Source organism: Copadichromis virginalis, linkage group LG7, assembly GCF_057382275.1.
Source record: "Copadichromis virginalis isolate Kocher_CV1m ecotype Utaka linkage group LG7, C_Virginalis_male_GT1.1, whole genome shotgun sequence".
NCBI classification, from domain to species: domain Eukaryota; kingdom Metazoa; phylum Chordata; class Actinopteri; order Cichliformes; family Cichlidae; genus Copadichromis; species Copadichromis virginalis.
This window is the reverse complement of record NC_140624.1, coordinates 8604536-8630586: the sequence shown is the minus strand read 5'-3', so window position 1 is coordinate 8630586 and position 26051 is coordinate 8604536. Positions and strand designations below refer to the sequence as shown.

General features: G+C 39.9%; 1 protein-coding gene across 1 annotated transcript; it reads left to right on the top strand.

Annotated features, from left to right (window-relative positions):
- The first annotated feature begins 18820 nt into the window (after positions 1 to 18820).
- Positions 18821 to 20871, top strand: LOC146704389 (uncharacterized). Its single transcript, XM_085461510.1, has one exon. It carries the CDS (start codon positions 18983 to 18985, stop codon positions 20384 to 20386), a length of 1404 nt encoding a protein of 467 aa, XP_085317636.1. The 5' UTR covers positions 18821 to 18982; the 3' UTR covers positions 20387 to 20871.
- The last annotated feature ends 5180 nt before the right edge of the window (positions 20872 to 26051 follow it).

Sequence of the window (26051 nt, the reverse complement as noted above, 5' to 3'; positions counted from 1 at the left end):
AAAAGGAGCGGGATCTTTTGCGAGATCTCGCAATACTTTTGCGAGATCTCGCAAAAGTCCGTCTTAATTTTTTTTTTTCTCCCTAATTTTTTTTTTTTTCCTCCGTAATTTTTTTTTCTCCCATGTCCCCTGGGGGGCTCCGTACGAGAGAGAGGGTGAGAGAAAGAAAAAAAAAAGCTCCGTTGTTCATGTCAAAGATCCGGCTGTAAGAGCCATTTCGTTCGCGACCAACACTAATACTTTGGAGTGTGTACGTGTTTTTGAGTTTGGACGTATTTTTGAGTTTGTACGTGCTTCTCCAAACTCCAAAACGCACGCACAAACTCCAAAGCACGTACAAACTTGAAAACACATTTAAACTCCAAAAAGTAGTGATGTGCGGATCGATACTGAAATATTGATTCCTCCGATACCAGTCATTTATGTTCTAGAATCGATACTCATATTAAAATATCGATATTTTAGTAATTTAGGGTAAATTTGTAGGTTATCATTAACAGGAACAGAGTGCAAATAAACTATATCATTTGGATTGTCTACATTGGAAGGAACTACTTAGTCTTCCACCTGTCATAGTCATGTGTGACGTACGTTTGTATAAATGTGTCCAGCCCCTTGTTGTGCACACTCACAACAATGGCTGAGCATAAATGGAGTCATGTGCAGACATATTTTACTTCCACAAACGGTTGAGACGTAGTTTGCAATACATGTGGCAAGAAAGGGAGGTGTTGTGGCAACACTACTAACCTCATCAAGCACTTCAGAGTAAATCATATCACAGAACATGACGAGCTTATGTTGAGGTGAACTGAAGAGGAGGAGTGGACAGGGACAGGTGCTGCAAGGGCGAGACAGACATCTCTCACGGAGTCCTTTAGTGCTGCAGGCAGGCAATGTGTTCAAATAGCGCACAACTTCAGGTTTTTTTTTATTTCTATATGATAACTGTGCATTATTAAGCGATAAGAACAAGTAATCCGATGTCCTGTAATCATTATGACCCTATAATTTGAGATACAATTACTGAAATACGTTTTTGTACAAAGTATCGGTATCGGATCAGTATTGTCGATACCACCCTGAATTTTACTTGGGATCGGAAAGGAAATCAGTGGTATCGCACATCACTACCAAAAAGCACGTACAAACTCCAAAACGCATGTATAAATTCTAAAATACCTACAAACTCCAAAGCACGTACAGACTCTAAAACACGTACAAATTCCAAACCACGTACAAACTCAAAAACACGTACAAACTCCTAAAAGCACGTACAAACGCCAAAACATCTACAAACTCAAAAGCATGTACAAATTCCAAAACACGTACAAACTCAAAAAACACGTACACACTCCAAAGTATTAGTGATGGGTTGGTCGCAAACGAAATGGCTCTTACGGTGTGTTCACACCGAACGCGATGGACGCGAACAAAACGCCCCAAACGCCCCTAATTTGACGCGTGCACATTCGCACCTCAACGCGTGTCCAAGAAAAATCCATAGTGCGTCAAAATATCATATTTTGATGCGCGTGAACCGGAAATGTGGGAGGAAGTTGTGCCAGACCGGTATCTTTGCAAGATGGCAGCTGTCGAGCTAGCGCTTGAAGAGAGAGTCTCCCTTCTCTATGTACTGTGGAGAGCAGAGCAGCGGCGTTAAAGACGTCTTCGCCATACCTGGGTCCATCAGGTCCTTCAGAGGCGTGAGCAGTTTGGTGAGTTTCACCATTTGCTCCAGGAGCTGCGCCTGGATGACGGCCGATTCCATTTCCTTTCACTCGGCCAGTTTGAGGACCTGCTTTCCCTCGTCGGTCCCAGCATCGCCCGCCTAGACACCAATTACGCTCAATCCCACCTGCAGAGCGCCTGTCCATCTGCCTGAGGTTAGTAAAAGTATCTAATACGGTAGTCCTTTATTGATACCTGTGCTAATATATGCTAAACCATCCATTTATACACTGCTAACATGGATGTGCTATGCTAACAGTGAATGCTCTCGGTGTTTACTGATAGCAAACTGTGGTACGGAGACGACTGTTTATAATATTTCTAGTGATACTCAGAAGGTCTCATCAAATCCCGATTTAATTCAATTTATGCTGTTATCAGTGTTTGCAATGATAGCATGGCTGTGGTGTCACATCAATGTATGCGCTCGGTGTTTGCTGATATCAAACTGTAGCATTAGGACCACTGAGTTAACCTTTGTAGTGATACTCACTCCTTTTTATTTAGACCTGGTTTAATTCGGGGGGTTAGGGGAATCTTACAATGTCACGTGACTGAACCGTTATACCGATTGAAAAAAAAATCAGATGAGGAGGGTATTATTGTTGTCTCAGACAGATTGCTGTGTCTGACTTTGAGTTACTGCAACGGCAGAGGGCAGCAATACTACTTGGAAGCGTGTAATCCACCAAACCAACAAAGAAGAAGATAGCGCCACTTCTAACCTTCCAGACTCAGCTCAGCAAGAGAGCGTCAAGAGCAACCGTCGCAGAACTGTCAACTTTCTATTTCATTGTAAGTGTACCATTAAACATGAAATTCAACTTTAACCATAGTTCGCATGGCCAGTTTTCTTGTTGCGTCGAAAGCATTCCTCAGTCACAGGCTTTGCCTTAAGTTGTATTTAGTTTTCTGGAAAGTTCGTGCTAATGCAGCATGTTTAAGATTTTAGCTAGCTTTACTGCGAAACACACACCAGCTTAATTGACGAGAAACAGCTAAAGACAATGCCACGTTGTGATTTTTGTGGCAAGTCCGTGAGGACACTGAAGGGTTATGTACTTCATTGCAAACTTCATCGAAATGAGCCGCGATGTACATTTAAATGTTTTGGAGCCGACTGCAGGCAGACATTTGTCCAGTATGGGGCTTTCAAGGTGCATTTTTATCGAAAGCACATTTCTCCCACTCCTGTTACCGACAAGATTACGCTTAGCACTTTTAAATGCGCAGTGGCATTGTGTGAATGTCAGTTTACAGACTTAAAAGTTCTAATAGCTCACTTGAAGGACCACATTGAGGAAGGACATGAGGTTACTTGTCCACTAAGAGGGCGCACACGTGTTTTCACAGTCAAATCATATTTTACTGCCCACGTGTCACGGAAACATAAAACCTTTGCAGATGGTCAAGTACAGGGAGGAATGGGAAAAGGAAAACACCTGTCTGGGAAAATGCACGATAACACCTTTAAAGCGCTGCACTGTGTGCCGGTGCACTTTTTCCATAGGCATGCTTCTAGTGGTGGGCACATGAAGAACATGAGGGGCGTGAAACCTCGGGGAACCCTTAACCAAGTTTTTGTCCACCAGGCCATGGCAGAAGCAGATATGGTATGTAAACACTGGTTTGTTTTTTAAACCCTCTGGTTAAGGTTAATATGGGCATGTGCAGTGAATATCAGCGCTATGTGGCCAAAAGTGTGATAATATAATTTATTTTGTGTAATAAACAACTGCAAGGATAGATGATTACAACAAATAGATCACTAATACATAAAAGTAATACATAGATTAATAATGACGATGAGTTATGATGCGTAATCATGGGAGCAAGTGGGTTTACAAACAGGAGCAGCTGATTAGCATTAGAAAAGCTGAAATAATACCTCAACTGAAGCCAATTGTACTAAATGCACTATATGTGCACTGTTACAAGAATATTTTTCATTCTATTGTTTTCTATTAATTTATATAATTTTAAGTTAAGCAGGACAGAGTTCTTTTAAAGAAAAATTTATTTATATTCTCAAAAGTTAAGCATGACAGGCTTCTGTTTAAGAAAGAGACCTGTTTTACTGTGTTAATGTTGTCATTTTAAGCTAAAAATAAATGGCTAAATGATCATTTCTTTCCCATATGGTCATATCACAAAGAATATGCATCTGCTTAAATCAAATTCAAGTCAAATGGTTAAAAAATAATTTCACACACAAAAAAAAGAGCTACAAAATTCACCACACTGGGAAGGGTGAACTGGGTTGCCACGAGGTGTCCCTTATTTATTTTTCAGGGAGTTGGCAACCCTAGTCCCAATAGAGGTTGATTCTGAATTATCCGAAGATTTTACAGATCTTTTCCTCAGAAATGTAAGTTTATTCTACTTGAAATTCCAAGGACAGTTTCTGCTACCTGCTTCTACCATTCAGACCATTGTAGAGGAAATACAAAACATACATGAATTGGGTCGGTCATATACATTGGATATCCAATCCAATTTTATTTATAAAGTACTTTAAATTACCCAGCACAGGAACAAAGTGCTGTACAGAAAATAAGTTAAAACAATAGAATAACAGAAAACAGCAAAATAAATAAATAAAACACATAAAACATAAAAATAAAACAGCCCTATATTAAAACAAAAACAAGATAAAACAGCATCGAATCACCTAAAAACAACTAAAATAAAAAGTATAAAACCAACATCTCATGTGGTCATCTCATTGTGGTCAATGGACCCTGCAGGTCCATTGACCACAATGCTCTGACTGACCTGCCTAGGTCGGCTAACACTCTCATCCAGTCCGGCAGTATTTCTGTCAACTTCGGCCTGCTTAACATCCGTTCGCTTACGAGCAAAGGACATCTCATCCAGGATCTCCTAACAGACCGTAAGTTTGACTTTTTCTGCTTGACTGAGACATGGCAACAGCCCAATGACTTTTCGCAACTCAACGACTCCACCCCCCCGGGGTTTGTTTACACCTGCCAACCTCGCGAGTCCGGTCGTGGTGGTGGCCTCGCGATAATCTATCGCGAGAACTGGAAAGTCTCGCCTCTGTCCGCCCCTACGTACAGCTCCTTTGAATCTGTTGTTTGTCAACTTTCAGGACCTACCCCAACTGTAATAGCTGTCCTCTACCGCCCCCCAAAATTTAATTCTGTTTTTATCAGTGACTTTGCCGATCTGCTGACCAATCTAGCTACTGTCTCCCCTAATATAATATTGCTGGGTGACTTTAACGTCCATGTGGATAACTGCGACCATCCTCTTACCAAGGACCTTCTATCCTGCCTTGATAGCTTCAGCCTTAAACAATACATAAACTTCCCTACCCACACTAAGGGCCACACTTTGGACCTAGTCTGCTGTTCTGGACTTACCCCCTCCATCTGTACAGCTGACGAACTGCTAATTTCGGACCATCTACTTCTCTCCTTTAATGTTCACATGACCCTCTCTGTAATTAACAATCCCCGTATTATCCCTTTCCGGAATATCAAGAATATAAATCTTGATATCCTTTCCTCTGCTCTCTCTAGCTGCTTGTCTTCTAACAACTTAGCTACTCAAGAGGACCTGGTACTTTTTTATAATCATAGCCTTAGCAGTATTTTAAATTCCCTGGCTCCACAAAAAACCAGAACTGTACTTTTTTCTCGCTCTGCACCCTGGTACACCCCTGAACTCCGACTACTGAAAGCTAAAGGCCGACAGCTTGAACGTCTCTATAAAAAAACTGGCCTTACTATTCATAAGGATATGTTTAATAACCACGTTCTGTTTTACCAGGAATGTATTAGTCAAACCAAATCTGCTTATTACTCTGCCATTGTCTGCTCAAGTGAGAACTCTACCAAGACCCTTTTCTCACTATTCAACTCTTTTAACAGGCCACCTGATTCTCTGCCTGCTCATCTCTATTCATCTAACTTCTGTGATGCTCTAATGCTATTCTTTATTGATAAAATTCATAAAATACACTTAGACCTGGACCCTAATGCTCAATGTAGCTTCTCTGTCCTAACTTCTCCCCCTTCTCACTTCCTCTCTGTTTTTCAACTTCCATCCTTAGCTGATATTGCTGATCTCATTCATAAATCAAAGCCTTCTACCTGCCAGCTTGATCCTATCCCCACTGTCCTCGTCAAAGCCTGCTTACTCCCTCTCCTTCCCCTCATATCTGCTATTATTCACTCTTCACTCACCACTGGAACTGTTCCTGCTTCCTTCAAAGTTGCTGCTATTACCCCAATTCTGAAAAAAACTGGTCTAGATCCCAACAACTTTAATAATTTTCGTCCTATCTCCAATCTACCATTTCTCTCAAAAATCCTTGAAAAAATAGTTGCTTCACAAGTCCATCTTCACCTAACTGATAATAACCTTTACGAACAGTTCCAGTCTGGCTTTCGTCCTCTACATAGCACTGAAACTGCTCTTATAAAAATAACAAACGACCTTCTTATGGCAGCTGATTCTGGTCTCCTCTCCATCCTTATTCTCCTTGATCTGAGTGCAGCTTTTGACACCATCTCTCATCCCATTCTCCTTAGCAGATTAGCTTCTATTGGTCTCTCTCACACTCCACTAGCCTGGTTTAAATCATACCTATCTGACCGCACTCAGTTCATTCAATTAAAATCCTTCACTTCTCAGCTTTCCCCTCTATCCACTGGGGTGCCCCAGGGATCTGTCCTCGGGCCCCTTCTTTTCATCATCTACCTTCTTCCACTCGGACATATTTTTCGTAAATATAATATTCAGTTCCACTGCTACGCCGATGACACCCAGCTCTATCTCTCTACCAAACCTGACTCTACTCTTCCTCCACCCTCCCTCATCCTCTGTCTAGCTGAACTTAATTCTTGGTTCTCCTCCAATTTCCTTAAACTCAACAGCAATAAATCGGAACTTCTTCTGGTTGGCACTAAACGACTGCTATCCAGAATTAACAACTTCTCTCTCACCATCAATAACTCGCTGGTCCCTATCTCTCCCTCTGTGAAAAGCTTGGGTGTCATTCTCGATAGCACATTATCCTTTAACTCACATATCAATAATATTACACGTGCAGCATATTTCCAACTCCGTAACATTAATCGCCTCCGCCCCTTCCTCACACCTCACGCCACTGCCATTCTCATCCATAATCTTGTTATCTCTAGAATTGACTACTGCAACTCATTATTATTTGGCCTTACACAAAAATCTATCAACAAGCTCCAACGTGTCCAGAACTCTGCTGCCCGTATTATTACTAGGACTTCTTCTACCCACCACATCTCCCCAATCCTGAAGCAACTTCACTGGCTCCCGGTTAAACTTCGCATCCATTTTAAAATAATTCTGTATACATTCAAGGCTATTCATTCTCTCTCTCCACCGTACCTCTCTGACTTATTACAGATGAAGCTCCCATCCCGCTGCCTCAGATCTTCATCTTCTCTTTCTCTCTCTGTTCCCTCTGCTCGTCTGATTACAATGGGAGGGAGGGCTTTTAGCTGCTCTGCCCCTCGACTTTGGAATTCCCTACCCCCGGACCTCAGAAATATTAGTTCATTCTCTCTTTTTAAGTCCACCCTCAAAACTCATCTGTTTAAAATTGCCTATCCTTAAATTTCTGTATGCTTTAACTTTTATCTTCTATTTTTATTATTGTGTATATTTCCAGTTTTTATCTGTTGTACAGTGTCCTTGGGTGCTTTGAAAGGCGCTATTTAAATAAAATGTATTATTATTGTTATTATTATTATTATTATGTGGTGTCAAAGGCCAGGGTAAAGAGGTGGGTTTTCAAGAGTGACTTAAAAACAGATAAAGAACTGGCCTGTCTAATCTCTAAAGGAAGCTCGTTCCACAGTTTTGGAGCTGCTACAGCAAAAGCACGATCTCCTCTAAGTTTACGCCCAGTCCTGGGTATCTTCAGGAGCAGCTGACCTGAGAGAGCAGGTGGGTGTATGAGGCTGTAGCAGCTCAGAGAGATAAGATGGAGCTAGGCCATGGAGAGCTTTAAAAGTAAAAAAAAGAATTTTAAAATGAATCCTAAAAGAAATGGGCAGCCAGTAAAGTGAAACTAAAACAGGGGAAATGTGCTCAAGCTTTCGAGTGCCAGTTAAAAGACAAGCTGCGGCATTTTGGACCCTCTGTAGATGACTAATATATGATGACCGTGATGACCCCAATATAAAGGGCATTACAGTAATCCAGCCGAGTGCTAACAAAGACGTGGATCACTGTCTCAAAGTGCTGCCGCGAAAGAATTGGCTTTATTTTTGCAGCTGCCTGAGGTGAAAGAAGCTAGATTTTACCACTGCCTTAATTTGATTATCAAACTTCAGATCACAGTCCACTTTGACCCCCAGGTTTGTGACAGTTGTTTTCCCTCACACTTCTGCTGTTTCAGTAGCAGCATTTTTCTTTTTGTGTCCTGACTCATGTATGTTTTTGGGTTTGTTTGATTATTTTATTTTGTTGGTTTGGAAACAAATTTGTGACCATACTTGTGGATCACAGTGACACAGTGATTAGGCATATGATTTACAAATGCCTAGTTTTAGAGCTGTAAGCTATGAACTGTGAGCAATGCAAAGTTTAATATATATATATATATATATATGTATATATATATATATATATATATATATATATATATATATATATATATATATAAACAAAACCCTAACTTCAAAGTTTGAAATATGTAAGATGTGTGAGATGTGTGAATTCTTTGAAAAACTACAAATTATCTAAAAATGCCTTAAGTGAAAATGTAATGTTGCATCTATAGAGAAGAAAAAAGAAGATACAGTTTTAGCATTGCCTGACTGTGATAAGCCTTTCTACTTATGTGTAGATAGAGGAGCAGGTTATATGAAAGCTGTGATGACACAGGCGTTTGGAGGAAAACAATGCTCATTAACATTCCTGGTGAAACTTAGACTCGTGTAAATGAGACTCTGTTGCGTCAGGCCTGCCTGCATGTGCAAGGCTGTGTAGCCGCAGCAGAGGCAGTAAAAAAGTCAGCTGCACGTATGCAGTCATATGTGCATATGAGTTGCACACAGGCCAAAATATAAATATATACACAGATAGCCAGTTTGTTCTTTCAGCAGTGCACCACTTTGCAAACATTTGGCATAACAGAGGTATGGTTACCTCTACGGGTGACCCAGTGAAAAACGGCAGCTTTTTAAAAAATCTTGCTGGAAGTGGTCACCTTGCCAAAACAATTGGCACTTTGCAAATGTGCAGCATATCAAAAAGACAATTTTATTGTCACAAAAGGAAATAATTTTGCAGATCAAGTAGCAAAACAGGCTGCACAAAAACCGGCAGAGCTATTAGTATCCGACTGCTGCCCACAAATACCACTTGATGTACTAAAAACCGAACAAAAAGCTGCAACAACCCCTGAACAAAACAAGTGGCTGAAATGTGGAGCACAACTGAAAGATGATTTAATGGTCTGTGATGGAAAACCAATATTACCAGAGTCGTTACACAGGACAGCGGCTGTAGTGACACATGAAGTAATACATGTGTCAACAGGAGGGAGATATATAGTATAGGTAAACATTACAATACACACTTTTACACTATAAGTTTGAAACTTTAATTTGTAAGAACATGCCTATTCTGTCAAAAACCCAACTCACAAGGAAACTTAAGACCTAAGAGAGGCCCGTTTTCCACACCATCCACATGGATTTTATTAAAATATGAAATTATTGTGTGAATGACGCTACATTTTAGATCAAAAGTTAGTAGAATTACAAAGGGTTTGTAGATTGTAAATGCAAAATGAGTTTGATTAGCCTGTAGAAACACAAGAGAGAGTAACAGGAAGTGTGTGTGTGACAGGACCTTTGCATGCCCATAGAAGGAGTGAGCACCCAGAGAGAAAAACAGAAGAGACAGACTCTAGCCAGATGAAGCAATGGAGGCTTTAAGAAAAGAAATGAAAATGATATTAATGGTATGGTTTAGTATGTTAATATATAGGCCACAAATAGATAAAGGTGGACTTTTCTCAACCTAGAATTTTGAGCATAGCAGCAAAACCATAGATTAACATAATTGGGGGAAAAACAAGCCAAAGTTTGGCTTAAAATTTTACAGCTTGACCTCCCACTTGTCCCGATCCTGAGAAGAAGCTCAAAGGACAGTCAATCTCCTGATGAAGACCAACAGAACATCGTGAACCTGAAGAATTAACAGCAGGCTGGTAAGAACAGTGTGACATAACTGTTTAAAGGCACTGAATGTGATATTTTGCCTGGCTGGGACTTAATCTAAAAGGAAAATACTGAAAGGAAACGGAGAAGAAGCAGATTGTGTTTGCTGGAGATTTAAGACAACAAAGGACACTTTGAGAAGGGTACAGGGGCCAGTGGGAAGGTGAAGCCCAGAGGAGTATAATTGGGTTGAAATTGAAGCCTGAACTCATGATGGTGTTTAGAGATGTCCACCAGAACACAACAAAGAGGTAAATAAAAAATAGAAAACACACATATATAAATTGTTACATGTGAAATTATTTTTGGAAAGAATCAGTAGTAAGATAGTTTGAATCAGACCTCAGTGAAAATGCAAGTGAACCAATAGATAAATCTGTTAGAGAGACAACTTTAGTAGAAAATAGGGATATTGTTTTGAACTGCTGTGCGACGCTTCTCAAGTCTCTTGCAGATTAAACCCAGGTGATAAGGTCCATGCCAAGTACTCTTAACAGCTTGCAAAATCGCTGAGAGGCCCTCTTGGATCCACCAGAGCCATTGCAAAAAAGTGGAAGTGAGTGACAGCACAACCTAAAGACACCACCACCCCGACTCTTTGGTGATCTACAGGTGAAGGGAGGGCTGATTGGGTATATCCCGCCTTCTACTTCTCGCCTGTAGTCTACTCACCAGAGTAAATCGGTGTGTCTGGTCATCATGAAGATTATTCTGTTTACCACCTTGGCCCTGCTGCTTACAGCATGGACTCTGATGCACTTAATGGATCAAGAAGCCAACTTGCATAGAAGGACATGGACATATGACAACTCACACCTGGTCGAAGTGACACAGGACCACATCCATCCCTGGATGAACAACACCTGATATAGATATATATATAATCGCACAGAAGGCAAAAATTGTTATATATGCTCACACATGCCTACTACAACAAGCTTTGCCAGTCCAGATTATCAATATTCAGGAATTGTCCTAAACCACAGCGACCCCCTGACTATTGGACTATCGTTTTGGGCTGTTTTTAAATGCATCGACCACCATCAACAACGAGCAAAATCAGGAAATTGATGCCATAAGAATGACTGTTATGCAACACCGAGTTGCCCTGGACATGATCTTGGCAGAAAAGGGCAGACTGTGTGTTTTGTTCAATACAACTTGTTGCACATATATTCCAGACAATGTGCATTCTGATAATATGACAAATGCTCTACAATTACTTAGAAATGTCCAACAGGCACAGGTAACCGATTGGGCAAATTCACAAAGTAATTGGTGGGATTGGTTTATGAGCGGCTCATGGAAAACATTGATGTTTAAGGTTTTGATGTTTTTTGGCCTAATACTTATCATGTTTTGTATCTTTACTACATGCATTATCCCCTGTGAAAGAGGAATGGTATCAAGAATGATATCCTAATCTCTCGTTGCATATGTCACTGTGCCAGACGAGGAGGAAGGAAAAGACGATGAGTATGAAACTAATGTAATGAATGATTGTGTTTGAATGATACACATTTTATGACGACCAGACCGAAAGCACTCAAAATGTAGGGTCTGTGTCTGAAACACATTGATGTATCTCTTTAATTTCAGCTACAAACAGGAGGGAATGATGAAAGATTTTTAATTTTGTTTTTATGCTTAGTTGTAGCTTTATTTAAGGAAGAAGAGGTTGTGAATTGGAGCCAACACAGGGAGAGAGGAATTGAAGCCATATGTGTAAAAGGAATGTGGTGACATCCGGTTTTAAACAGACAGACTGGCGCTCCCCCTCTCTTTCTCTCCTTTTATGGAGAATGTCTGCATTTCTATACATACAAAGTTATCTCCTGTTTCAGCTGACAAGCGAACAGTTTCTCCTTTTAAGGAAAATTATCAATTCCATACATGCCACTCCTACTTCCTTGGAAACTGTTTTGAGTATAAATAAAGAGAGCTCTGAAAGCCCTGGGCGGTCTTTCCTCTGTCTCATTCTGTCCTGCACACGTTGCTGCAGGATGGATCGGGGGATGAGGGGGGATCGTCCATGTGTGCACATGTAAAAGATATCTTGAGTCTGAGTTCCTTTGCCTTTCTCCTCACAAACTAAAAACAACCTCCAAAAACATTCAGCTTTGATATTAATGAGTTTTTTGGGTTCATTGAGAACATGGTTGTTGTTCAATAATAAAATTATTCCTCAAAAATACAACTTGCCTAATAATTCTGCACTCCCTGTATAAAGAGTAACACCATCACTAACATCAGAAATATATCAAATTATGACAAAAAATTAGAGTGGTCTTCTTTTGTTTTCAACTGTGGTATTTTCAACATGTCTAACAAAACAAATGTCATGGGGGGACCCTAAAGAAATGCTCCAAAATTACTGAAAAATTAGGAATATGAGAATAAAAAATTCCTAAACAAAACATAATGACACTGGAAAGTTGGTGTTCTACATGCGAACAGCTGCAGGAGAGAGAAACAAAACATGGCATTTTTGAGTGGGTGAAAATGATCAATTTACTAAAATATTTTCTTCACTCTATGAATTCCCCTGGTAATCACCACTTTGTGATATTTATCCATAAGCACTGCCCTCAATAAGGATAACATGCAAATTCTAGGACCACTCTTACTTACCCATTCCTTATATGCTGTCAGTACACGCAGGGTAATAATGGCATGGACACACTTCCTGTCCAAGCCTGCGGGGCAGTCAGCACACCTCACTAAGGGAATGCTACTTTCTTCTACTGCTGGTCCTGCCTTACCTGCAAGAGTGACAAGGGTAGGGATGTCGAGCATGCTACAGATCAGGACTGTAAGTTGACGTGTCAGATTTGAAGAAGGGAGCCTCTTATAATGCCTCCTCTGCATTTGGTTGTCACCTCTGTTCACTGCATTCTTATTGTGAATGATCCACGAGTTCACACCAACAATGATCATGCCATAGAAGACGCAAAGGGGCCATTTCTTGGTTTTTCTTCCACAGCCATATGAGTGCACATCTGGTCCACAGTTTCATTTAATTGATTCTAGTGATGGGATTTCCGGCTCTTTTTAGAGATCCGGCTCTTTCGGTTCGGCTCACTAAAAAGAGCCGGCTCTTTCGGCTCCGAACCGGCTCTTCAGGTTGTTTTGTTGCTTTAATTAATTTATTATTAACAATAATATAAAATTATGCACAAAAGGAATTACTAACATAAAAACAAGTGGTTTTATTTATATATGTTTATATATAAATATATGCGGTGGCCCCTAGAGACAAAACACGTACAAACTCCAAAACACATTTCTAGCATGAACTGAACTTCCAAAGCAGAGCTACTAGATCACTTAAATTACACAATTGAAAGCATGTGTGTATTGTTTGTGTATTTATACACAGGCACTCATATATATATTCAAATAATTTAAAAAAAAGTTCATTTACCTGTTATTACCACACACCAAATCCGGTCGTTGGTACTTGCTGGCTTGTGTAGCCACAAGATAACAAAGGCTCAACACTGCGCCCAGCATCCTGGAGCACTTCTGTTGTCTTTTGTACGTGTTTTGAATTTTTATGTGCTTCTGAGTTTTTATATGCTTCTGAGTTTTTACGTGCTTCGGAGTTTGTACGTGTTTTTACATGTTTTGGAGTTTGTACGTGTTTTTACGTGTTTTGGAGTTTGTACATGCTTCAGAGTTCGTGCGTGATTTGAAGTTTGTATGTGCTTTGTCTCTAGGAGCCACCGTAAATATACTTTTATTTATTCACTCCACATAAAATGTAATAAATAAATCATATAATACAAAAATCAACTATTCACATTTCAAGTTTTAACTATTTAAATTTTCAGCTTTTTCCTTTCACAAATTTAAAGTGAAAAGAACACAAAACACTGCAAACCACAACACAATTAAATATAAATTATAATATGAAAACTAAAAGAACATGCACATTCTCTGTCATATGGACCTGCATGAATAAACTTTCTCAATCCTTTATCATCTGCAACCGAAAATAGTTGTGGATGATTACTATACCTTTCTAATGTTGTTGTCCCTGCCTCTCTTTCTCTCTCTCTGGCTCTGTTCCTGTGCTACGGAGTGTAACTACCGCCCCTCCCCCCTCTGCCCAGCGTAAAGCACAAGGCTCGCGTGCAGAGTGAAGCGGAAAAAAAGTGCGAGAGAGAGGCTGAGAGAAAGAAAAAAAAAAAACCCACGTGACGGCTCGCGATAAGGAGCCGGCTCGCGTCGTTCACGTCAAAGAGCCGGCTCTAAGAGCCATTTCGTTCGCGAACAACCCATCACTAATTGATTCAACTGCAAGTATATCTGATGAATAGCCTCATCCTTGTGCTCCAGTTTTGACTGGTCCTTTTCCCTTTGAAACTTCAAGTCCTGAATTTCAAACTTGAGGTTGCTCAGTGTGAGCTTGTCCTGGTCTATCTCTTGCTGGAGGCTTTTGAGCTCTGCAGTTAGTTTCTCATATTTTTCCTTCATCACAGTGGATTCCTTCTCCTTTTATTGTTTATTTTATTTTCACTTGCTGAATACGGGACAGACTTGACTGGGGGAAAGAAAGGGAGAAAGAAAGAGGGAAAGAGAAACAGCTGAGAAGAGGGACGGGGGAAAAGGGCAAAAAACAAAAACCAACAGCATGGGCAGAAAAAAAAATGCATATATCGATCACCTGGATCACCTGTTGAGAAAGAAAAAAAGAGAACAAGCAGAAGAAAACAAGAGTAATATAATAAACAACATCACAATGATATATGGGAATATGACAGTAAATACTAAATATTAAACATTATTGTGCAGCACATAAGATCAACAGAACACAGTGTGCTTTGAGGTAGGAGCCAAAAAGGGTGTACGTGTTTTGGAGTTTGTACGTGTTTTTACGTGTTTTGGAGTTTGTACGTGCTTCAGAGTTCGTACGTGATTTGAAGTTTGTATGTGCTTTGTCTGTAGGGGTCACTGTACATATACTTTTATTTTTTCACTCCACATAAAATGTAATAAATAAATCATATAATATTCTCCTTTTAAGGAAAATTATCAATTCCATACATGCCACTCCTACTTCCTTGGAAACTGTTTTGAGTATAAATAAAGAGAGCTCTGAAAGCCCTGGGCGGTCTTTCCTCTGTCTCATTCTGTCCTGCACACGTTGCTGCAGGATGGATCGGGGGATGAGGGGGGATCGTCCATGTGTGCACATGTAAAAGATATCTTGAGTCTGAGTTCCTTTGCCTTTCTCCTCACAAACTAAAAACAACCTCCAAAAACATTCAGCTTTGATATTAATGAGTTTTTTGGGTTCATTGAGAACATGGTTGTTGTTCAATAATAAAATTATTCCTCAAAAATACAACTTGCCTAATAATTCTGCACTCCCTGTATAAAGAGTAACACCATCACTAACATCAGAAATATATCAAATTATGACAAAAAATTAGAGTGGTCTTCTTTTTTTTTCAACTGTGGTATTTTCAACATGTCTAACAAAACAAATGTCATGGGGGGACCCTAAAGAAATGCTCCAAAATTACTGAAAAATTAGGAATATGAGAATAAAAAATTCCTAAACAAAACATAATGACACTGGAAAGTTGGTGTTCTACATGCGAACAGCTGCAGGAGAGAGAAACAAAACATGGCATTTTTGAGTGGGTGAAAATGATCAATTTACTAAAATATTTTCTTCACTCTATGAATTCCCCTGGTAATCACCACTTTGTGATATTTATCCATAAGCACTGCCCTCAATAAGGATAACATGCAAATTCTAGGACCACTCTTACTTACCCATTCCTTATATGCTGTCAGTACACGCAGGGTAATAATGGCATGGACACACTTCCTGTCCAAGCCTGCAGGGCAGTCAGCACACCTCACTAAGGGAATGCTACTTTCTTCTACTGCTGGTCCTGCCTTACCTGCAAGAGTGACAAGGGTAGGGATGTCGAGCATGCTACAGATCAGGACTGTAAGTTGACGTGTCAGATTTGAAGAAGGGAGCCTCTTATAATGCCTCCGCTGCATTTGGTTGTCACCTCTGTTCACTGCATTCTTATTGTGAATGATCCACGAGTTCACACCAACAATGATCATGCCATAGAAGACGCAAAGGGGCCATTTCTTGGTTTTTCTTCCACAGCCATATGAGTGCACATCTGGTCCACAGTTTCATTTAATTGATTCTAGTGATGGGATTTCCGGCTCTTTTTAGAGATCCGGCTCTTTCGGTTCGGCTCACTAAAAAGAGCTGGCTCTTTCGGCTCCGAACCGGCTCTTCAGGTTGTTTTGTTGCTTTAATTAATTTATTATTAACAATAATATAAAATTATGCACAAAAGGAATTACTAACATAAAAACAAGTGGTTTTATTTATATATGTTTATATATAAATATATGCGGTGGCCCCTAGAGACAAAACACGTACAAACTCCAAAACACATTTCTAGCATGAACTGAACTTCCAAAGCAGAGCTACTAGATCACTTAAATTACACAATTGAAAGCATGTGTGTATTGTTTGTGTATTTATACACAGGCACTCGGATATATATTCAAATAATTTAAAAAAAAAGTTCATTTACCGGTTATTACCACACACCAAATCCGGTCGTTGGTACTTGCTGGCTTGTGTAGCCACAAGATAACAAAGGCTCAACACTGCGCCCAGCATCCTGGAGCACTTCTGTTGTCTTTTGTACGTGTTTTGAGTTTTTATGTGCTTCTGAGTTTTTATATGCTTCTGAGTTTTTACGTGCTTCGGAGTTTGTACGTGTTTTTACATGTTTTGGAGTTTGTACGTGTTTTTACGTGTTTTGGAGTTTGTACATGCTTCAGAGTTCGTGCGTGATTTGAAGTTTGTATGTGCTTTGTCTCTAGGAGCCACCGTAAATATACTTTTATTTATTCACTCCACATAAAATGTAATAAATAAATCATATAATACAAAAATCAACTATTCACATTTCAAGTTTTAACTATTTAAATTTTCAGCTTTTTCCTTTCACAAATTTAAAGTGAAAAGAACACAAAACACTGCAAACCACAACACAATTAAATATAAATTATAATATGAAAACTAAAAGAACATGCACATTCTCTGTCATATGGACCTGCATGAATAAACTTTCTCAATCCTTTATCATCTGCAACCGAAAATAGTTGTGGATGATTACTATACCTTTCTAATGTTGTTGTCCCTGCCTCTCTTTCTCTCTCTCTGGCTCTGTTCCTGTGCTACGGAGTGTAACTACCGCCCCTCCCCCCTCTGCCCAGCGTAAAGCACAAGGCTCGCGTGCAGAGTGAAGCGGAAAAAAAGTGCGAGAGAGAGGCTGAGAGAAAGAAAAAAAAAAAACCCCACGTGACGGCTCGCGATAAGGAGCCGGCTCGCGTCGTTCACGTCAAAGAGTCGGCTCTAAGAGCCATTTCGTTCGCGAACAACCCATCACTAATTGATTCAACTGCAAGTATATCTGATGAATAGCCTCATCCTTGTGCTCCAGTTTTGACTGGTCCTTTTCCCTTTGAAACTTCAAGTCCTGAATTTCAAACTTGAGGTTGCTCAGTGTGAGCTTGTCCTGGTCTATCTCTTGCTGGAGGCTTTTGAGCTCTGCAGTTAGTTTCTCATATTTTTCCTTCATCACAGTGGATTCCTTCTCCTTTTATTGTTTATTTTATTTTCACTTGCTGAATACGGGACAGACTTGACTGGGGGAAAGAAAGGGAGCAAGAAAGAGGGAAAGAGAAACAGCTGAGAAGAGGGACGGGGGAAAAGGGCAAAAAACAAAAACCAACAGCATGGGCAGAAAAAAAAATGCATATATCGATCACCTGGATCACCTGTTGAGAAAGAAAAAAAGAGAACAAGCAGAAGAAAACAAGAGTAATATAATAAACAACATCACAATGATATATGGGAATATGACAGTAAATACTAAATATTAAACATTATTGTGCAGCACATAAGATCAACAGAACACAGTGTGCTTTGAGGTAGGAGCCAAAAAGGGTGTACGTGTTTTGGAGTTTGTACGTGTTTTTACGTGTTTTGGAGTTTGTACGTGCTTCAGAGTTCGTACGTGATTTGAAGTTTGTATGTGCTTTGTCTGTAGGGGTCACTGTACATATACTTTTATTTTTTCACTCCACATAAAATGTAATAAATAAATCATATAATATTCTCCTTTTAAGGAAAATTATCAATTCCATACATGCCACTCCTACTTCCTTGGAAACTGTTTTGAGTATAAATAAAGAGAGCTCTGAAAGCCCTGGGCGGTCTTTCCTCTGTCTCATTCTGTCCTGCACACGTTGCTGCAGGATGGATCGGGGGATGAGGGGGGATCGTCCATGTGTGCACATGTAAAAGATATCTTGAGTCTGAGTTCCTTTGCCTTTCTCCTCACAAACTAAAAACAACTTCCAAAAACATTCAGCTTTGATATTAATGAGTTTTTTGGGTTCATTGAGAACATGGTTGTTGTTCAATAATAAAATTATTCCTCAAAAATACAACTTGCCTAATAATTCTGCACTCCCTGTATAAAGAGTAACACCATCACTAACATCAGAAATATATCAAATTATGACAAAAAATTAGAGTGGTCTTCTTTTGTCTTCAACTGTGGTATTTTCAACATGTCTAACAAAACAAATGTCATGGGGGGACCCTAAAGAAATGCTCCAAAATTACTGAAAAATTAGGAATATGAGAATAAAAAATTCCTAAACAAAATATAATGACACTGGAAAGTTGGTGTTCTACATGCGAACAGTTGCAGGAGAGAGAAACAAAATATCAAAGGCTCAAAGAGCGCTGACGTCAAATTCGCAGCCACGAAAGTCTATAAATAGCCCCTCTTCACCGTTGCAAACACAGTTTTACTTGGAACATTTTCAGAAACAGCGAGTTGTGTTTAGCAAACCAGAAACCTTTCAGAAAGGGACTATTTTAAAGTTAAATAATTAAGCACACGTATTTTTCTTTCGACACGTTGCATTAAGCTTTTAAAGAAATGTCACGAGAAATAGTCAATAATTCACAGTCTGACAGAGCGATTCCAGCGGAATCAATCGAACTATGTGGGTTAGTGGAGAGAGAAATATCGGAGCCTAGGGACCTTCAAATGAAAATACAAGAACTCCAGTTGGAGTTAAGCACCCTAAAGCGCAAAAAGAAATATTACAAAAAGAATTACTATCGCTTTAAAAATGAGCGTGAACAAATGAGTAGAGATGTGCATGACAGGAATGTCCACTTTAGGGAAAGCATGGTTGAGCTTGAAGAAGTGACTCAACAGTCAGATAACATCCAAGCTCTAATTGTTGCAGAGAATAAAAATTTGCAAGCAGAGGTTAGAACCTTTCGGATGATGCTCCATGAATTTCAGGAAAAGGAAGCATCTCTGCTTGAGCAGAACAGCAACATTGTTGCTGAGTTGTCTCAGATTGAAAGGGAGAGAAATGAACAGAAGAAAGAGAACGCACATCTCAAGGAAGCGTTAGTGAGACTTGAGCACCAAGTGGGAGAAGCTCACCATAAAATATCAAAAAAAGAAGAGATAATAGAAAAACAGAATAGAGAAATAGATCACAAGACTGAACAGATAGTTGAGCTGAAAAAAGAAATCTGTACTCTTCAGCGTCGGGTGAGACAGGCTCTGGATGACAAACAGTCACAGGTGGAATCTCTGGAGGCTAAATTGCAGGAACAGGTTAAAGCCGTTCAAATGATGCACTGTGACTTTCAGGAAAAGGAAGAATATCTCCTTAGACAGAACAGCAGCATTGCTGCTGAGATAAACAAATTAAAAACAGCGAACACAAATCTCAAGAAACGTTTACAAAATCTTGAGTATCAAGAAAAGACAACAGAAAGTCTGACACTGCAAATATTTTGGCTGAAAGAAAAAGTCAAAGAGCAAAATTTCAAGATTGTTCATAACGAAGATCTCATAGATGAACTTTATGAACATCTTAAAATGAAAAGAGAAATAATTAATAATCTTCAGGATGAGCTGAGAAGGGAGGAGGAAGAAGAAATATTAGCTGCTGTTCACAACATCACTGGTGAACCTCTGCAGCTGGAGAATCTTGCTCCTGAACCCGAGGAGCTTTTTTTTCCTGCCTTGGAACCACCTCCTGATGTGGTCCCGACACAGGAGAATCTTGGTCTTCAACCTGAAGAGCTTGATTGTCCTGTCTCAGAACCATCTCCTGACGTGGCTCCGACTAGTGGTTCATGGCGTCATGGTGCCAAACGCCTACTTAAAATAGGTTTAGGTGTTGCCGCAGTAGGCCTTATTATACCTGCAGCTTACTGGGGCTTTTCAATGCTTAACAGTGATTGCCTATTTAACTCTGTCTATGGCCTCCTTGAGCCATATTGCCACCTTGGTGATGGATTAGTTCCCTTTTAAAGACTAGTAATGATGGACTGCTTTTCATCCACAGTCCAGAAAACCATACGTTGTTCATGTTAGACAACGTGCGCAACATTTAGCTAACTTGTGCTCTCATTTTTCTTTTCTTTTGCCTCTCACCCCCCAACCAGTCGCGACAGATGGCTGCCCCTTCCTGAGCCTGGTTCTGTCAAAGGTTTCTTCCTGTTTAAAGGGAGTTTTTCCTTTCCACTGTGCCTAGTGCTTGCTCACAGGGGATCATTTGATTGTTGGGGTTTAATTTGTTAAAAAACATAACAAATTAGGTGAGGGGTTCACATAATAGAGAGCACAACAAAAACTACAAATTTTAAAAAAATTTGTTAGTTGCAAATCAAAATAAAGACAACAATTTCTGAAAAACATCTCTTACGGCTCTGTTTATTTGCTTAAATGAACACTTGTATTTTTTGTCATAGAAGAATATATACATTGTCTTAAATATCTAATAATTTTAAATTTAGCCCTGCACTCCATGAGATAAACTGAGATGAGATAAACTGTGGCACAGACGGCTGTCGGCCTGGCGAGGGAGAGTTCCTCTTCAACCTCCAGACGGAACCCAGTTTGTTACTTGCAGCATCGCAAAATTAGACACAGCAATTTCTTAGAGTCTGGTTTAAGTCCTGAAATGACATCTCCTTACCTGTCACGGTTCTGGGTCAGTTTGAGCCAGTATTTTGAGTTGTTATGTTTTGGTGTGTTTTTGCATTATGGATTGTTTTCTTATTCTCTTGTGGTGCTTTTGTTGGTCTCTCAATATTGCTCTCCCTGAGAACCCTGTGCAGCCCACAGCTAGGTTTAAGGTATTCCCAGGTATTAGAATACTACATATTTAAGTATAGTGACATAGGTAAGTTGATTAGGGTGACCAACCGTCCTCTTTTCCCCGGACATGTCCACTTTTCACGTTCCATCCAAAGCGTCTGGGGTGATTTTTGAGATTGATAAAAATGTCCGGGTTTTCCTATCCGGTCTTTAAGTCTGACGTCATTGCCCATGTCTGGGCCCAAACTCCGCTGCAAGTCCCTTAGTCAAATGATCACTGCAGCATTACTGAGAGTTAGAAACTGTCTAAATTCTCTCATCTGTAATAAAATGATCAGTGTGGCTGTTCTACCAGGTGTAACAATTAAGTTTAACATCCAGACATCCATGAAAACACAATTTATGATATTTAACGGAGTTAGAAGTTAGCAGGGAGTTAGCTCGCTAGCGGCCATCTAAATATAATATACCATGTTCTGACTGAGCAATTTATGAAACAAATTAAAACGTACAGCTCTGCTATCACTTCCAACATAAATGAAGACAGAAAACTAAACAGCAGCGACATTTGTAGGGCTACTGAGGTTGGGCTAGCTGGTATATAATGATGTGCTACGTTATCGCTAGCGCAACAAAGCTATATTAACATAACATAAACAGTAAAGCTGGAGGAGGAACGCTAACGAACGGAAACCTTTTTTCCCACTCGATAAAAGTTAATGTGAGGGTTCCCAATGATTAGGGGCAAATGCAATCCCATGGCAGGATGCTGTAAATGGACCAAACAGGAAAACCACTGAGATAATCCATCCACAATACGAGGTTAGTCATTAATATACTGCTGCATGGGCTGGGCTGTAGTTACATCTTAAGGGTTTAAAAACTGAGCTTTAAAATGATTAGTAGTAGCCTAATAAAAACTGAGAGAAGCCAACAGTGATCACTGACTGTTTTAGAGGCTTGTTGAGATTAAATAGAACAAGATAGAAAGCATTAAAACATGATAAAAACACATCAGCTTTATTAAATGCAGACCACTTTGGGCCCAGAAACAGGATTCATCACGTCATCACTCAAAGACTGGATAGTCCGACAGCAATTGCATTTATCTGCATCCCCTCATTTCAGTACACAGAAAAGGCAACAGCCAATGTACTAGACCACCTTGTGGCCTTGGGAATGTTGATCAGTTGAGAGAAGAGCTTCTTACATCCAGCGTAGCAGGCCAAGTACAACCCTCCAAAGTCAAAGGTTGTAATTTGTCACTATATAAAAAAAATGGAATTGAAAATTTCATCAAAGCAGTTCATTAAAGAAAACAGGAGAGCGATAGAGAGATAGAGTAAATATGAAGTTAGGTGAAATAAGATCTGGATTAGGCAGCTGGTTCAGAAATAACTCCAATAAGGAAGAAAGAAAACATTGTAAAGGTGTGCAGGCTGTTCGCTTACAGAGAGTTGCAGAGTGAAGGGGAACGTGCTGTCCCAGTTTGTCATTTCTGACATATTGTTTTTTCTAGTGTTCAATTTGGAGACCGTGCATAAACATGCACCCAGTGCAAATAGTTTTCCATGATTTATGAATAAAAACAAACTTGCTGTTTATTTGTTTGTTTTCCCTTTTTAACTGGAAAAATGGAAGTTGTTGCCCTCCTGAAGGTAACAGAACACACCAGCCCTTACACACTCTGATAAATTTTAATGCTTCTTGATTAAAATGTGTTTCAAGTATGGGAGAAACTAATGGGTATACAGTAACGGTGTGCTGAACTCACTGTCATGTTTAACCCTAGAACACTGTCACTATAAAGAGTAACACCATCACTAACATCAGAAATATATCAAATTATGACAAAAAATTAGAGTGGTCTTCTTTTGTTTTCAACTGTGGTATTTTCAACATGTCTAACAAAACAAATGTCATGGGGGGACCCTAAAGAAATGCTCCAAAGTTACTGAAAAATTAGGAATATGAGAATAAAAAATTCCTAAACAAAAAATAATGACACTGGAAAGTTGGGGTTTGACCTGCCCTTCCAGGGACATTTGAGACTTCCCTGGTGAAGGCACAGCTGTTCTACATGCGAACAGCTGCAGGAGAGAGAAACAAGAAATGGCATTTTTGAGTGGGTGAAAATGATCAATTGACTAAAATATTTTCTTCACCCTATGAATTCCCCTGGTAATCACCACTTTGTGATATTTATCCATAAGCACTGCCCTAAATAAGGATAACATGCAAATTCTAGGACCACTCTTACTTAGCCATTCCTTACATGCTGTCAGTACACGCAGGGTAATAATGGCATGGACACACTTCCTGTCCAAGCCTGCGGGGCAGTCAGCACACCTCACTAAGGGAATACTACTTTCTTCTACTGCTGGTCCTGCCTTACCTGCAAGAGTGACAAGGGTAGGGATGTCGAGGATGCTACAGATCAGGACTGTGAGTTGACGTGTCAGATTTGAAGAGGGAAGCCTCTATGGCGTTATTTTTGTGCCACTATTCTGAGCGCACGTAAAAAAAATTTGCAGGTGCAAGTGTTGCATTTTGAGGAGAAATTTATTTTGAGCGAAGAAAAGCTGAATTTGAGTGAACAAAATTCATTGCTGCGTGCAAAAAATGTATTTCAGTGTTTGCTATTATCCACACACACAATAGCAGCCCCTCTCGCTCAGTTTTTGCACTTGCGCTCGCTCGCAATGTGTCGCTCGCGCTCTCAACATTTCAGCCCGTGCGCGCTCAACTCGTTCTGTACACCGTTATATTTGTGCCACAAAACCAGCCAATCACAGACTTGGATGCAAAAAAAATCTGATTGGCTGTTTTCGTCTCCAACCAGCTCGAAATGACGAAATGCAATATCCCAGAATCCATTTCGTCCAAAACTCAAACGAGGCAGTGGCGGAGGAACACAGAGTGGCAGAGTTTGAAATATTACTCTTTGTGGGTCACAAAATAAACTTTTAAGATATTTTCATGCGAGAATGGTGCTGTGTAAACTTCTAATATCTGCTCGATTTATCAAGACATCACATATTTGCATAAGTGCTCTAACGTTTTTGGAGATGCCTGTTACCCACCAGCTGACCGAATACCTGGACTGGCCATTGGGCATTTACCCGGCATTTGCCCGGTGGGCCAATGGTGATTTTTCATTTTTATGTTAGTTTGTTTGTTTTTGTAATGGTATAAACAATGAAAGGTGGTGGATTAGCCAGCTGGTAATAATCAACTCTGGGCTGGACCAATTACAATACATCCGTATTGAGGGGAAAAGACTTCAGCGAGAATAAAAAAGACACAAAGCTGGAGTTATTCTGTGTCTTAGCTGCCTCTTCTCTCCTCATTCTCCCTCCCTCTCCTGTTGCTACTTCAATCATGAAACTGATCAATGATCAGCTGATCGTCTCTCTTGTTTGTTTATCTCCCACTTTGCGCCAGAAACAGGAAACCAGCGGATGTTGCGCTAAACAACAACAGCAGCACGTTCAAAATTGATCAGCTGTTGTTAGAATTTATTTAAAATTAAATTCTAGTATCAGCTGATGTTTGCTGGAGCCACAGCTGTAAAGCTGGAAACATGAAGGTGATACAAATCATACATATATACCAACAAAACAGTGTACATCACTGTCACAACAGCGTTTGTTTTCGTTCAAAGGCTTTATGGTTTTTCCAATAATACCTGGTGGTGTAGTCGGTGATTTTTTTGTCAGTTCAGCCTTATATATTATGTTTAACCCGAGTTCCCACCCGGTCAGCTGGTGGGTAACAGGCATCTCCGAAAACGTTGGAGCACTTATGCAAATATGTGATGTCTTGATAAATCGAGCAGATATTTGAAGTTCACACAGCTACATTCTAACATGAAAATATCTTAAAAGTTTATTTTGTGTCCCAGAAAGAGTAATATTTCAAACTCCGCCACTCTGTGTTCCTCCGCCACTGCCTCGTTTGAGCTTTGGACGAAATGGATTCTGGGATATTGCATTTCGTCCTTTCGAGCTGATTGGAGACAAAAACAGCCAATCAGATTTTTTTGCATCCAAGTCTGTGATTGGCTGGTTTTGTGGCACAAATATAACGGTGTACAGAAAGAGTTGAGCGTGCACGGGCAGAAATGTTGAGAGCGTGAGCGACACATTGCGAGCGCAAATACAAAAACTGAGCGAGAGGGGCTGCTATTGTGCGTGTGTATATGGATAATAGCAAACACGGATATACATTTTTTGCATGCAGCAATGAATTTTGTTCACTCAAATTCAGCTTTTCTTCGCTCAAAATAAATTTCTCCTCAAAATGCAACACTTGCACCTGCAAACCTTTTTTACGTGCGCTCAGAATAGTGGCACAAAAATAACGCCATAAGCCTCTGCCAATGGTTTGATAAGTGCCGGTGCCAAAGCCTGCATATAATGCCTCCTCTGCATTTGGTTGTCACCTCTGTTCACTGCATTCTTATTGTGAATGATCCACGAGTTCACACCAACAATGATCATGCCATAGAAGACGCAAAGGGGCCATTTCTTGTTTTTTCTTCCACAGCCATATGAGTGCACATCTGGTTAAAAGTATCAACACCACCTTTGCTTGGTTTTAAAATCCAATAATTTCAGGTTTTCAGTGGGTCCTATGCTTGGTTGTATGTGCATGGATGACAGGAGCAGGACAACCTTCTTTTTTGAAGCCTCATCAGGGAGGAAGGACACATGATTTTCTTTACTTTTCATCACTTGCGGGATCTCGCTTTTGTTCGCTTTTACTGTCCCCACAAGGGTCATGCCACAGTTCTATATATATTACATTGAATAAATGTAAATGCCTTGAAAGACTTGTTTTCTAAAAAAAAAAAAACCTGTGCAAAATAAAAATG

What these genes read in the sequence shown, in the direction of transcription:
- LOC146704389 (XM_085461510.1), top strand. Translation starts at nt 18,983, where the DNA reads ATGTCACGAGAAATAGTCAATAATTCACAGTCTGACAGAGCGATTCCA.